The sequence below is a fragment of the Coenobita brevimanus genome, chromosome 102 (genome assembly GCF_032717465.1).
Source record: "Coenobita brevimanus isolate Jiangsu-jjx chromosome 102, ASM3271746v2, whole genome shotgun sequence".
Taxonomy (NCBI): domain Eukaryota; kingdom Metazoa; phylum Arthropoda; class Malacostraca; order Decapoda; family Coenobitidae; genus Coenobita; species Coenobita brevimanus.
Genome location: NC_137055.1, coordinates 13,005,590 through 13,020,685, shown reverse-complemented (window position 1 = coordinate 13,020,685; position 15,096 = coordinate 13,005,590). Strand labels below are relative to the sequence as shown.

Sequence of the window (15,096 nt, the reverse complement as noted above, 5' to 3'; positions counted from 1 at the left end):
AAGCCTGAAATGTAAACGAGCCCTAACTACGGATGTAAATGTAAGGAGTTTCATTAAGGTTGTGTTTCCCTAATATAAGGAATATTTAAGGAGGTGCGAGGTTGTTTGAAAGGAATGAAGCGACTGAGTGTGGAGTGAGGCTAGATGGGGAGGAAATGGAAAATGTGAGGGTATTTAAATATTTGGGTAGTGTGTTGAGTAAGGATGGAAGTTGGAAGATGAAGTGCGTGTAGTGTAGTCAGTGTAGACGGCGGCAATAGATAGATAGATAGAACTAACACTGAATTCATATATATTTTTTTTTTTTTCGTTTTTAGATGCAGAATCCGCGCTCCTTTGTTGATCACAACCATGAAGCAGATGAAGCCTTAGTTTCTGTCACAAAATTAAGAGCAACCCTAAAACAACAGGCAAGAGAAACTAAAGGTCGCCCAAATCAGCTGCTTGCTCAGGGATTGGAATCTGCAAGTGACGAGGTTCGTGCCTACAATGGTCAGCTGGATACATGCAGACGTGATCTTCGTCGGCAGAGGCGAGGTGCATTACCTAAAGAACCTGCAAATGAACGTGAACTAAATATTACAGATGATTGGAAACGTACATCTGGTGAACAGCCACGACGATTCCTGTTGCATGACAGTGGTGCGGATGCCTGCAACAGAGTGGTTGTATATGCTACTGATGAGTGCTTACGATTACTGTGCCGGGCCAGTACGTGGTTCATGGACGAGAACTATGCTATGGCTCCAGAAATTTTCCAGCAACTTTATGTTATTAGAGCCCCATTAGGCGAAACAGCAGTTTCTTGCGTGTATGCATTATTGTCAGGAAAGTCACAAAATATATATGAAGAACTGCTTCAAAGTGTTGTAGATGGGTGTGAAAGGCTGGGGTTTACACCAGATCCCACAGAAATTGTACTAGATTTTGAGAAAGCTGCCATGCAAGCTGTCAGTACCATTTTAGGTCCTCATGTAGCCACTAAACGATGTTTCTTCCACTTGACGCAAAGTACGTGGCGTAAGATACAGGAATTAGGGCTTGTGAATTGCGTCCGTGAAAATGATGATTGCAGACTGTTCTGTGGAATGATGGATGGGTTAGCATTTCTTCCATTAGAGAAGGTGCAGGAAGGTATGCAGTTTTTGAAGGACAACACCCCTGAAGAATTTGAAGACCTCCTTGCATACTTCGACAGGACATATGTTACAGGTACATTCCGTCATGTACGACTTCCTGGAAATAATGAAGGCCCAGAATCACTACAAGCCAATATTCGACGACTTCCACCTCCTTTTCTGCCAGGTATATGGAACGTGCACAGTAATACCCTAAATGATGCAGCTCGAACAAACAATATGAGTGAAACCTGGAATTCATCATTCAAGCAGCTTGTTGGTCATTCCCATCCATCTTTTTACACTGTTATTGATAACATTAGGAAGGATGAAGCCTTAGTCAAAACCATGATGCTGCAGGATGACAGAGGGGAGCCTCCAAAGAAGAGAACCAAGAGAAACTATGTTCGTCTTCAGAAACGTTTAAAGAGTTTATGTGAAGATATAGTTGCCGGTAGGAAATCGACAGAGGAATTCCTTCGAGCTGTTGGGCAGTGTGTCCGTTTTTAAACCTAGGAGTTCACTTTGTTTTGAATAACTCATTTAATGGACCAGGTTTTCAGTATTATAGTTCAAATAATCTTCTATGTTTTAAAGTTTTTAATACATAAATATACCATTTTTAAACATATCTGACATATAAAAAACTTTCTTTTATTTCGGTGAGTTTTTGTCCTCCTTAGATATTTGCCGGTGAGTTTTTGTCCTGTGAATTATTGTCCGGTGAGTTTTTGTCCGGTGAGTTTTTGTCCTACCCCCATCCACTTCACATTTATTCTAGTGTAAGATCCTGCCGATGAATCCCATAAACTTCTCTACTGTGGTGTTAACAACGTCCATGTTGAGTCAGTTCCATGTGGAGCTGATCTTGCACGTGAAAAAGATTTCACGTAATTCTGCTGGTAATTTTTTTTCATTTACAGCTTCCAACCATGGTTGTGTGCCGAGTCCGTGTTAAGAGTAAGCAACTTTCTGTGTAACGATTGTGAAACCCATTCAAATTTTAAACAATTCAATGAGCTGACCTCGTAGTCTACGAGTTTGTACTAAAAAAGTCCCACAGCCCTCAGGCGAACCTGATACCTTAGTCTCCTGAACTCTTTTTAAGTCGAAGTATGTCGACCATAATTCCACAGTAACTGAGGAAGTGGCCGTATTAAGGAGATATAGACTGTGTGGACAATATCTTTATTCCTACGGAGAGAGAGAGAGAGAGAGAGAGAGAGAGAGAGAGAGAGAGAGAGAGAGAGAGAGAGAGAGAGACTTGGAATGGTAAGATCAGGAGAAATACTGATTAAAAAAAAGTGAGTGAGAGGAGAAACTGAAGCAGAGAAGAGGAAAGCACTAAGGTGAAAAAATGGAACAATGTTATAGAAGTGACACAGGGACGGAAGCACACACACACACACACACACACACACACACACACACACACACACACACACACACACACACACACACACACACACACTTTTTGAACAATTGTCGACCTGTCTGTGCCTGTCTGTGTACTGTCCGTCCCTCCCTCTCTCTCTCTCTCTCTCTCTCTGGATTCTTCGTCTCATCCCCAGTTTCCTTTTCCCTCCTTCCTCTCTTTATAGTAATCTACTCAGTCCCTACCTTCCTCCCTCTCTTTCCTTTCCTTCGTCTCTTCCCCTCTGTCACTCCCTCATTACCTCACTCTTCTTCCTCCCTGTCACAACTTTGTCTTATTTTTTACATCAGTTACAAGTGTTACCTTTTTTTCTTCATTATTCTTTCCGTATTTCTTTACTTGTACTAAATCTAATTCCTTCACTGCTAACTTTCCCCAGTAATAACTGCATGCTCCTTTTTCTCTCTCCTTTCTCCGTCTCTCCCTGTCACCCGAAATCTCTTCTTCCATTCCGTTCTTCCCACTGTCTTTCCCTCCCTTCCTCCCTCCCTGCCCCTTCCCTTGTCTTCCCTTCTTAACATCCCCCTCCTTTTTCTTGCCCTAAAAAAAAAACTATTTTCTTCCCACCCTTAATCTGTACTTTCTCTCCGCAAATTTCTCTAATTTCTCTTTCTCTCCCTCCCTTTTTACTTGAATGGCATTCGTTTTACTCAGTGTTAATGCTTTCATCTTATCCTGCTTAGTTCTTTCCCTGCGTCCTTGCCAGAATAACACACTTTTTTCCTCGTCCCTGTTACCTTGCCTCCTTTTCTAATTTTTCTCATTATCGTTCTCAGTATTCCGTTCCGTAGCTCTCTCTCCCACTTTCTTCATTTGTTATCCCTGTCTCTGTGTTTGCTCCATTCCCATTTTCTCTCAGCTGTCTCCCCTTTTGTCTCTACTTCCCTGTCTCCTGGCCTTTCGATTCACATCTCCCTTTTCTCTTTCCCTTTCACACTGCTTGTATCTCATTTCACCTCTCACTGTCTCTTCTCATTCTCTGTCTCTTAACTCTCGTTGTTTTCTACTTGCCTCTCCCTTTTTTATATTCTCCGTAACTGTCCTCTCATTTCTCATTTTTCCACTCGCTCTTCCTTTCCGCCTGTCGCTCCCTTTCTTTTAACTCTCTCTCTCTCTCTCTCTCTCTCTCTCTCTCTCTCTCTCTCTCTCTCTCTCTCTGTATGTGTGTGTGTGTGTGTGTGTGTGTGTGTGTGTGTGTGTGTGTGTGTGTGTGTAGTAAACCTTTTCCTAACTTAGTTTATGATATATACTTACTACATCTTTATTAGCTGTTCGGACTACAGGTAATCAGAGAGGTGCTTGAGGTACAGAAACCCCTAGCTGGCTGTGAGCGAGAGTATGGAGGGTACCGGGTGGGGTTATGGGGTCGGAGAGAAAAGTGGGGGGGTTGGGTGGGAGTGTGGGACTATGAGGAAGGGAGGAGGAGGGGATACCTCTCCATTGAGCAGTGTTCCAAACACCTCAGTCCACGGAAAAGGAAACGAACTTATTCCGACGTCTGTACACCATATTAGTTACTGTACCTCTCTCTCTCTCCCTCTTTCTCTCTCTCTCTCTCTGTATGTTTTAGTGTTTTAGTGTGTGTGTGTGTGTGTGTGTGTGTGTGTGTGTGTGTGTGTGTGTGTGAGTGTGTGTGTAAACTTGCAGCGTGTCAGTTGGTAGGTGGGTGGGTAAATTGGTGAGCGGATGGATGAAGTACTTAGGTAGACATCATGGGTGCCTTGGAGGTTGGGCAGGTGTGTGGGTGGGCGTAGTGGTTTTGCCAAGATGGGAAGGTGGGTGGGAAGGTGTGGTGGGTGGGTAGGTGAGAGGGTGAGTAAACAGGTGGGCGGTAGGGTGTATGGGTGGGTGGGTCAGTAGCGTAGGTGGGAGTGTAGGTGGGTAGATGTGTGGCCTCCCTGGAGGACAAGGGAGGAGACGGGCTCGTATTACTAATTTCTGTAAATAAAGGGAACTAGAACTGAAATAAGAACCTTTACCATAAATCTGACGGTTGTATGTCGTAACCTAATGGAGAGTTTGGTTTTTACATAGGAAAGCACACAGCAACAGACCTTATGGTCCTTTTGAGGCTGCTTATTACATAGAAATCTATGACTACAAGATCTAACTCTACATGCTGAAGGATAAGGATAGTAAAGCAAGAAGGCTCCCCCCACCCCCAAACCCTCCAGGAAAAAGTAAGAAAAACCATCATGCAGCATGGAAAAACCGACGTGGAAATTTCACAGGAAATACTTGAAAGGAAGTCACATTCTATAATACTTTGTCTATAAGCCTCCCGTTTGAGTAACCTGAAAGAGAAAGTAATCAAGTAAACTAATAGTTACGGCATGACATTATAAACCGGTACATTGAGATAATGGGGCGTCTGTAGACATAACGTGGAAACTACACACTGCACAGTGTGGATGTTTAGGGGTGGTGCGGCAGCCTTGCCTGGCGCTTTTAAGGTAGGCAGCAGTCAATCGGGCCCTAGCTCCGTTCATTCCACTGAGACAAGAAACTCTCCCATGTGGGACAAGTACACAAGCTTCCCCCTGAAGCAGTGACCCCCGGTAAATTAAAAAAATCCCTATGGTGGTCACTTGACTAACAGGGACCCTCAGTGATTCACAGCCCATCACAGGTCGAAAGTAAGGGTAGTGACCGTTAACTCAGGGCTATCTGTGCAGATCCTAATCTGTGCTTATATTACTTTCTTTGCATTGGGGAAATTTAAAAATATATAAGACGGGGTGTCTTATACTGTAGACAAAGAGGACTACACAGTGCACAGTGTGGATGTACAGTGCACAGAGTGGATGTTTAGGGGTGGTGCGGCAGCCTTGCCTGGCGCTTTTTAGGTAGGCAGCAGTCAATCGGGCCCTAGCTCCGTTCACTCCACTGAGACAAGGAACTCTCCCATGTGGGACAAGTACACGAAGTTTCCTCCTGAAGCAGTGAACCCTGGTACATTAAAAAAATCCCGATGGTGATCACTTGGCTAACAGAGACCCTCAGTGATCCACAGCCCATCACAGGTCAAAAATAAGAGTAGTAACCGTTAACTCAGGGCTCTCTGTGCATCTCCTAATCTGTGCTTACTGTCTATTACCTTATTTGCATTGAATAAGTCGAAAAATGTATTATGACATGACGCGACGCTATGTGCGAGTATGTTAAGTTTACGGGGTGTCCTGTAGACACAAGGGGACTGCACAGTGCACAGTGTTTTCCATGTCAGTCAGGCATGAACTTGAAACCAGGAACCTCATTAATTATATAGTATTATGCATGCAGCGAAGAAAAACTTGGATCAAAGTAGTTAGTTTCAGTCCTTCTGTCAGTCTACCGCAGGGAGGCACATCCTTTAAGCCTCTTGGGCAGCATAACTAACTTGTAAACAAGGGCTGCAGTGTTCATGAGGCATCTTTGATATTCAGAATCGTTACATCCACACACACACACACACACACACACACACACACACACACACACACACGCAAACATTTTGAAGCGTGACCATTCTCTAGATAACGAAACCTTTTCTGAAGTTCTGTATCCAGTGAAACGCGTCGCCTATGGCATATTAGTTTACCCTTCCATTCAGAAACACAGACAAGTGTCTTTGTTAACCTAAAAAGTAAAACATTTCCCCTTCAGCCCAACAGCATGCTTTCGTCTTTCTCTTGCCACTACAGTACGATTACATAATTATACTCTGGCTAAGCCTTACCTTACATAATCGAGGTGAATGACCGAGAGCGTTTGTAATTCATTCTCTGCCACTGGTTTCATCATAGTTAAATTTATCTGGAGGTACCAGGAATATAACAACAGAGCAATTTTCTTCAGGAATCAGGTAAATATTCGTTTCAACAGTACATTAATAGTAATAAATAAAGCCTTGAGAGGCATAAAGAGGGTTAAGGCTGTACTGTAAATGATGATCGTCCCACCGTCAGTCTTACCCTAGATACATGTAGCTGCATTAATCACACTAAGTAGTCGATTTATTAAGTACTTATAGGTCACTTAAGTACGTTAACTATTGCAAAAAATCCATTAACATACATTAAATTCTTCAGTCCAGTGATATAGCCCTTTATTTTTACAATTAGATGGTTCTATTTAGCTTTGCGGAGAAGTACAGAACTGGGGTGGAATATTCAAACATATTTACGATCGCTTCTCTGTCGTAACTTAGATTTGTTTTTACAGGAGGGACAACGAAAGAAAAGGGCCAAGTCTTCCCGTGTCTCTAGTTTTGCCTTCAAGAACTGGTCTAAGGTATGGCAGGAATTCAACTGTAAAACATGTTCGAGTATCCCACCCATGGAGGAGTTAGTTGTGGCTTCAGTAGCCCCTTCACTGCTAGAGGTGTCACTCTTACGTTGGGTATATTAGTATGATGCCAAGGATATAATAAGAGAATATATCATCTGATTCAAGGCGTAAACCATTTTTTTTTTCGGCTCTTACTGTACAATGTCATAAAGTCTAGTGAAAGCATTCAGTGAGTGCTGTATTTAACTCGTCAGTTTCCAGCCTCTTCTCTCTAACAGTTGTTTTTGCCTCGTCAGCAGCGTAGAAGGCCAAGGCTAGGTGCCTCAGTCCGGACATATAATGAGTCGGTTACCAGCCTCGCCATCAACTGAGTGGCATTATGTGAGCAATAAACTCTAACTATCCCTCATGTACTGTAATTATACACTCTCCTTCGTGGGGGAGGAACGCCTTATCCCACAAGACCACCAGGCGTCCTTTGGTTATATGGTTTCCAGGCAACTTAACATATAGTTTCCAGGGTTGAAGAAAATCATTTAGCTTATAGCTGACTGTATAATCACCTAAAGGGAACACTACATCGAATGAGTGAATGGTGGGCACTCCACCTACCACACTCCTTGAAGCTAAATAAAATCCACTAGAGCTAACGAGATCAAAATAAATTCTTCATCAATGCATTTAGGAAGCTAAAATAAATGGCCAAATTACACTAATTAATTGAATACCGTGACGAGTAGGTATGAGGGTGCTAAGGCTACAGTGCGTGTGGACAGTGAACTGAGTAAATTTTTCTATTTGAAGGTTGGGTTGAAACAGGGATGTGTCATGTCTCCATGGTTGTTCAGTCTGTATATGGACGGAGTTATAAAGGAGAAACAAGGTACGACAGTAGAAGGAGCAGCCCTAATGAGAGAGGGCAGTGTGTGGAAACTTCCTGTACCGTTGTTTGCAGATGATACTGTGTTGTTAAGTGAAGACGAAGGGGATGCAAGTCTTGGTGGATGAGTTTGGGAGTGTGTGTAAGAAACGGAATCTAAAGGTGAATGTAGGGAAGAGTAAAGTTATGGTCTTCGAGAGAAATGGAGTCACTGAATGTACAGTGAGGTAGGATGATGGGGAAATGGAAATGTGAGTGCGTTTAAGTACTTGGGTAGTATGATGATGAGTAAGGATGGAAGTTTAGAGGGTGAAGTGTTTGAAACGGTACAACAAGGAAGAAAGGTTCTTGGTTCTTTGAAAGCAGTGATAAGAAACAGAGAAGTGAGCATGGAAGTGAAAAATTTACTGCGTGACAGTATTGTGATACCAACTCTAAAGTATGGAAGTGAAGCTTGGTCATTTTTGGAGGGACAGAAGTCATGAGTAAGAACAGTGGAAATGAGTTATTTGAAGGAGCTTGTGGAGTTACATGGAGAGACAGAATGACAAATAAGGAAGTGAAGGAGAGTTGTGGTGTGGATGTGGATGTGATAGGAAGTGTTAGGAGGAACACACTGAGGTGGTTTGGCCATGTTGGGAGGATGGAGTGCGAGAGACTAACAAGGAGAGTATATGTGAGTGAGGTGGAGGGAGGGAGAGGGAGCGAGAGGCCAAGGATGAGATGGAGGGATGGAGTGGAGAGGTATATGAGAGAGGGGGGTGTGAGCTGGGAGCAGGGCAGTGAAATGGCGGGGGACACGGCAACATGGAGGCGATTTGTTTGTGGCCACCAATTGCGGGTATAGGCATCTGGCAATAGATAGATAGACTTTAAAGCTCAATAGTGTAAAAGTCCAGTAATATTATGTCTTGGTTCACGTTTAAGGACCATTAATTGTGCATTTTCTTCCCTGAGGCAATGTTTTAGTACCCTCAGACTCCATCCGTCAATCTCATCTCGCCTGAGAGTCAGTTAATCTGCAGCTGAAAGGATCTATCTATCTATCTATTGCAAGACGCTTTAATCCCATACGGGGTGGCCACAATCAAATCGCCTCCACGTCGCTTTGTCCCCCGCCATTTTACTGCCCTTCTCCCAGCTCACACCCCCCTCTCTCATATACCTCTCCACTCCATTCCTTCATCTCATCCTCGGCCTCCCCCTCTCTCTCCCCCTTCCACCTCACTCACATACACTCTCCTCGTCAGTCTTTCACCCTCCATCCTCTCCACATGGCCACACCACCTCAGTGTGTTCCTCCTAACGCTTCCTATCACATCCACATACACATCACAACGTTCCTTTATATCCTCATTTGTCAGCCTGTCTCTCCATGTGACTCCACAGGCTCCTCTTAAATAACTCATTTCCTGTGTCCTTCCAACAACGTCCAAGCTTCACTTCCATACGTTAGAGTTGGTATCAAAGTACTGTCATGTAGTAACTTTTTCACTTCCATGCTCACTTCCCTGTTTCTTATCACTGCTTTCAAGGAACCAGCAACCCTTCTTCCTTGTTGTACCCTTTCAAGCACTTCACCCTCCAAACTTCAATCCTTACTCATCACACTCCCCAAGTACTTAAACGTACTCACATTTTCCATTTCCTCACCATCCAACCTCACGGTACATTCACTGACTTTACCTCTCTTAAAGACCACCACTTTACTCTTCCCTACATTCACCTTTAGATTCCGTTTCTTACACACTCTCCCAAACTCATCCACCAAGCCTTGCAGCTCCCCTTCGTCTTCACTCAACAACACAGTATCATCTGGAAACAACAGTACAAGGACATTCCAAACACTACCCTCTCTCACTAGGGCCACTCGAACATCCTCTGCCCTACCTTGTATCTCCTTTATTACCCTATCCATGTACAGATTGAACAACCATGGAGACATGACAACATCCTTTTTTCAACCCAACCTTCAAAGAGAAAAATTCACTCAGTTCACCATCCACACGCACTGCAGCCTTAGCACCATCATACATTCTCTTCACAGCATTCAACAGCTTCCGATCTACTCTATATATTCTTAACACTTTCCACAATCCTTGTCTATCCACCTGTCATATGCTTTCTCCAAATCCATGAAAGCCGCATACAACTTCTTTCCCTTCTCTAGAAACTTTTCCACTAAAGATCTAAGAATGAATATCTGATCTACACAACCTCTTCCCTTCCTAAAGCCTCCCTGTTCTTCTTCAACTAATTCCTTCTTTTTTTTCCCTAACTCTGTCATTAAGTATCCTACCATACACTTTTCCTGTTACACTAAGAAGACAAATGCCCCTGTGATTACCACACACTTCTTTTTCCCCTTTTTCCTTTGTACAAGGGATAATTATACCTGACTTCCAATCCTCCTGGACTCTACCTTCCTCCCAGGCCAATCTGCACATCTTCCACATCCATTCTACTACTATCTCTCCCCCATGATTCAGCATTTCACCACACACTCCATCAATTCCTGGGTCTTTCCCCAATTTGACTTTCTTTATTGCTTCCAAAACTTCTATCCTACTGATTTCTTCCTGTCTTCTCACCTCCATCCTTCTCCCAGCCATTCCCCAGCCACTTATACTCGCATTATTTCCATTCTCTATGTTCAACAATTCCTTAAATTGTTCTCTCCATCTGCTCACTTTTTCTCCCTTCTCCACTAGTAATCTACCATTTTTTTCTTTCACATCCCTACTAACTTCACTGTCACCCTGTCTTACTCTCTTCACCTCTTTCCAGAACATTTTCTTACAGTCCCTCCACTTTACACTCAAATTCCTTCCAAATTCCTCATCCACTCTCTTCTTACTCTCTCTTACTAATCTTTTCACCTCCCTCTTCCTTTTTACATATAACTCTCTCCTCCGTCTCTCAACTTCTTCCACGCCCCTATTTCTCATCTTTTCATTGTATGCTTTCTTCCTTTGTGCCACAGCCTGTCTCACCTCTTCATTCCACCACGCTGTTCCTTGCACCCCCTTCCGTCATCTCTTCACCCCACACACCACGTCACATGCTGCACATATTTCTTCTGTGAATATCTTGCACACATGAAATGATCTGCTGCAAAATTTTGAGAAATGACACGGTCTGATCGGAAACGAAAGAATGGGTGTTTGGAGTGTGTGTGTGTGTGTGTGTGTGTGTGTGTGTGTGTGTGTGTGTGTGTGTGTGTGTGTGTGTGTGTGTGTGTGTGTGTGTGTGTGTGTGTGTGTGTGTGTGTGTGTGTGTGTGTGTGTGTGTGTGTGTGTGTGTGTGTGTGTGTGTGTGTGTGTGTGTGTGTGTGTGTGTGTGTGTGTGTGTGTGTGTGTGTGTGAGAGAGAGAGAGAGAGAGAGAGAGAGAGAGAGAGAATTTAATCCGTTTCGCCAGGGGACTCAATAATCACAGTTCTGTTATTTCCTCACGATTACATTCAGCTTAAGGAGTGAACCCAATTAGTGAACGAGTTAATGAAGGCTATGTTCATATCTCCCTGTTTTGGAAACTTCGTAACACAAAAAAAGAAAAGCTTTCTTCTTTTCCTCCTCCTTATTGCTCTCCTCCTCTTCCTCCTCATTATTATTATTATTATTATTATTATTATTATTATTATTATTACCATCATCATCATTCCTGGAAAGGGGTTTGGATTAAGCTATCACCAAAACCACCTGAGCCAGCCCATAACTCCAACTTTTCCTAGTCAGTTCAGTATAGGTACAGGCAAGTCCCTTTCATTCCTTTAATCCGTCTTTTGTTTTTTTCTATTCCTTTTACTTTTTAACGATACTGTTTCAGCAAATCTAAAAAAAAAAAAAACTGCAATTAATGGAGACGATATCAAACTCTTGCAGATTCAAGAACATTTTAATGTAAGTAAAAGCGTGTGAAAAGAGCAAGAACAAAATAAGCAAGAAGGAATACTTACAAAGTGCAAAATCCACGCCATGCAAATGGTCTGTAGGACAAATAATTGACTTCCCTCTCTATCACTTTGTTGTTTTGAAAATGAAATTACTCCCTTCCTGCCCAACACTTAACTGGTACTTTCAGTATAGCCCAGACTGGATATAAACTGTTTGAATTGACCTTCCTCTGTGACCTGACCATTGACCATTAAATCTGAAAATCGAATATGTTTTTATGTTCTCTGTGAAAAGCTACTATTGTTATGTTGGGGTGTTCTGCTTCCTATTTCTTGCACTGCCTCATTTTCTGTGCTCATGAAACTTTCATTCGCTTGTCTGTGACATCATCTATTTCTTTCAAAAGTTGCAAGGCTAAATTTGTGAACAGATATGCTGACTTCTGCTTCTCTGTCTGTCTGTCTGTCTGTCTGTCTGTCTGTCTCTCTCTCTCTCTCTCTCTCTCTCTCTCTCTCTCACTCACAGCTAGATGTTTAAGTCAGCCATTCCCTTCCTTGTAAGGCCAGTATTGCCTGATTTCTCACAGTTCTCTGGTTACTTTCTGGTCTAACAGTGAGTATATTTTTTGTCATATATTTTGGTCCCTTCCACACCTGCATCCTCTTTTAAAAGAAATTATTCATGTCTCCTTAGACTTATTTTTTGCTAATTCCTCCAGAGTTTTGCCGTATTCCAATTACTCATTCCAAATTACTCTCCAGAAGTTAAAAATACTTTATCTCGCCTACATTTGCATTGCAGTCCTATGCCATTAGCGTACAATGACTTACTGTTTCTTTCATTTTCTGAAAAAAAAAAAAAAAGTAATAATCTACTACCCGATTTCCATAAGTGTAATGTTGACGCATGTACATACGAGTAGAATGTCTTCACCTTGTAATCCTTATTCGGTTTTATTATTAGGCTCACAAAACTGTGGTTATCACGCTTCTTTTTCAGGCATGGTTCTCTTATACTCCATCCTCCCAAGCCTTTCCCATACCGTCCAGAAAACACTGAGGGACTGTGGAGCTTTCCTACCATTAAACTCCTCCTCCACTGTGTGTGTGTGTGTGTGTGTGTGTGTGTGTGTGTGTGTGTGTGTGTATATAAAGTTCGTCTGCTGCTATTCCTCTTTGTTTAAAAACCTATTCGTCGATATATGTACAAGTGTATTCCTCAAGCAGTTCATTTCTCTTACTCTCAGCTGCGACTTCCATTCCTCTGGCCTCGTCCACATATCAACCCATATGTCAAGGCTGACAAAAACACTGTCATGCAGGGTTCTCGTATACTCCATACTCCCAAGCCTTTCCCATACCGTTGTCAGCGCAGGTGTCACTCTCCTACTTTGTCCACTCTCTTCTCTGCTTCTTCTGCCGAGAATTTATTCTCATCTCCGTTTTCATGACACATCTTACTCCTTCCATGGTTGAGATGGTTCGTGTTTTTAGTTCCAGCCGACTCGGAAACATTTTATTCAGTCGAGAGTGAGTCACTGGAGTCTGGGTGTTAATACTCTTGCCATTAACCATTCCATGGTCAAAAAAACTTTTCTATTTTGCTCCAGGTAACACTAGACTATTTTATTCAGCCAAAAATTAATAAAAGAAGCTTGAGTTTTAGGGTTACATTGCCTAAGATCTTGCCTCACTAATCCTTGTGGATATATTTATACTTCCCCGAAATAATCATTAGGATTTCACAGGTGCTGTTAGTGATCAAATTCACTGCAAAATATACACGTGCTTCCTCTTCATAAATATTATCTAACCTTTCATGGTCAAGCCGACTCTAGTATTCTATTCCAGTAAATACCAAATACTTTATTTCAACTGAATGAGTCATAGGAACCTTAGAGTTTATATTTTGACCATTAACTCTTTCATCGTTGGAACAGTTCAAGTATTCTATAACACTAGACAGTTATATTCAGCTGGGTAAGTCATATCAACTTAAGAGCATAAACACTGGTGCTGGAGAGAGACGCCCACATGTGGCGACACCGATATAACCGGGTGCTCAGTTGCTTAGTTCTACAAACGTCCCTCAGTTACATCCCTATCCCACCAGAAATGGGACGGTGGACTGCCGTCTACTGGGTTTACATTCAGATGAACCTGAGGCATCAGCTACTACCACCACTAGAGTTAATATTAAAACATACTCAACATTTGGGTGGCTGCTACCTGTTCTGCATATTTACCTCTTGTCTTCTCTTCCTTCTACTCGTTTTACATTAATTTGGCCTGTAATTTTGTCCTGTGGGACTTATTTAATAGGCCTCAGCGGTAGAATAAGACAATACTAGGGCTCTACATCCTTTCTATAGTACCTCTTCGTGACTAGCATCATCCTCAAGTGTTAGTCTTCCGTTAAAACTCAGCATATTGGATGGAAAGATGGCAATTTAGAACCAAGTTAAATTGAATAGAATAAAACATTCAACAACTGTTTAAAATATTTTCAGCTCATGCATATTTCCTCTGTCTTGACTTGCTGAGAAAACGCCAAGAAAGTGCTGAAGTAAAAAGAGATTTGTTTTTGCTGAAGTGGAAAAGCTGAAGCATTCAGACATGGGACGTCAAGAGGGAAGGAAGGCGGTAAATGTAGCGGCGGAGCAGAAACTTACCAAGAAATAAAACCTGCCGGCATAAGTTTAAAGTGGGTTTTTATTATCAGTGGAGCGAAAAAGTTTTCAAAGTAGCATTATTTTGGCGTGATTTTTAGAACATGGCATGAAGGAAAATATTAAGTGATTATTCTCTTAATTTTTTACTGACGGTTAACTGCATATATACAACACACACACACACACACACACACACACACACACACACACACACACACACACACACACACAAAACAGTAATTTCATGAACAGAAAACTTTGGTATTTCGCCAACCTTAGCTTAGGGAAGAGGTTCGTCCTTTTCCAGCCTCCGCAGCTCAGTGACAGAATATAACAATAGCATGGATCACACACATTTTCTTATAGCACTTACTCGTGACTAGCATTTTATTCTATTGTTAATCTCGTTTTACAGCTCCGCGTTCAAGATCGTGAGGTGGCAATTATAGGTCAGGTTAGGCGGGCACAGCATACCAATGTGTTCTACAGGCGCGATGAAGGCAAGTGAGGTGAGTGGGCCGTCTAGCCAGCCTGTATTTTGTATTGGTATAGGAATATGATGCACCTGCCGCCCAGCATCTGAGTTTCAGCCTGCCTCATACCTCTTATCACAGAAGAGTTATTATTTAGCCAGGAAACGTTACCTCGCCAGATTCTCCCCAACTTCATCTTCTCACTACCCTCTGTTCCCTAAGTTTCCTAAGCTGAGAAAGATTTAATGTTCCTGGAACCATAACTGACTCTTTGATGTGATGAGTCAGGGAGCAAAGTAACAAACATGGAACGGAAGGAGTGGAAAATGTTAGTAGAAAATATGTTTCTTCACTAT

At 42.4% G+C, this 15,096-nt stretch overlaps 1 protein-coding gene across 1 annotated transcript; it reads left to right on the top strand.

Annotated features, from left to right (window-relative positions):
- The first annotated feature begins 317 nt into the window (after nucleotides 1-317).
- Nucleotides 318-1,628, top strand: LOC145415385 (uncharacterized). Its single transcript, XM_080284669.1, has one exon. The coding sequence runs from the start codon at nucleotides 318-320 to the stop codon at nucleotides 1,626-1,628; it is 1,311 nt and encodes a 436-aa protein (XP_080140795.1).
- The last annotated feature ends 13,468 nt before the right edge of the window (nucleotides 1,629-15,096 follow it).

Coding starts and splice junctions, on each gene's coding strand:
- LOC145415385 (XM_080284669.1), top strand. CDS start 318: ATGCAGAATCCGCGCTCCTTTGTTGATCACAACCATGAAGCAGATGAA.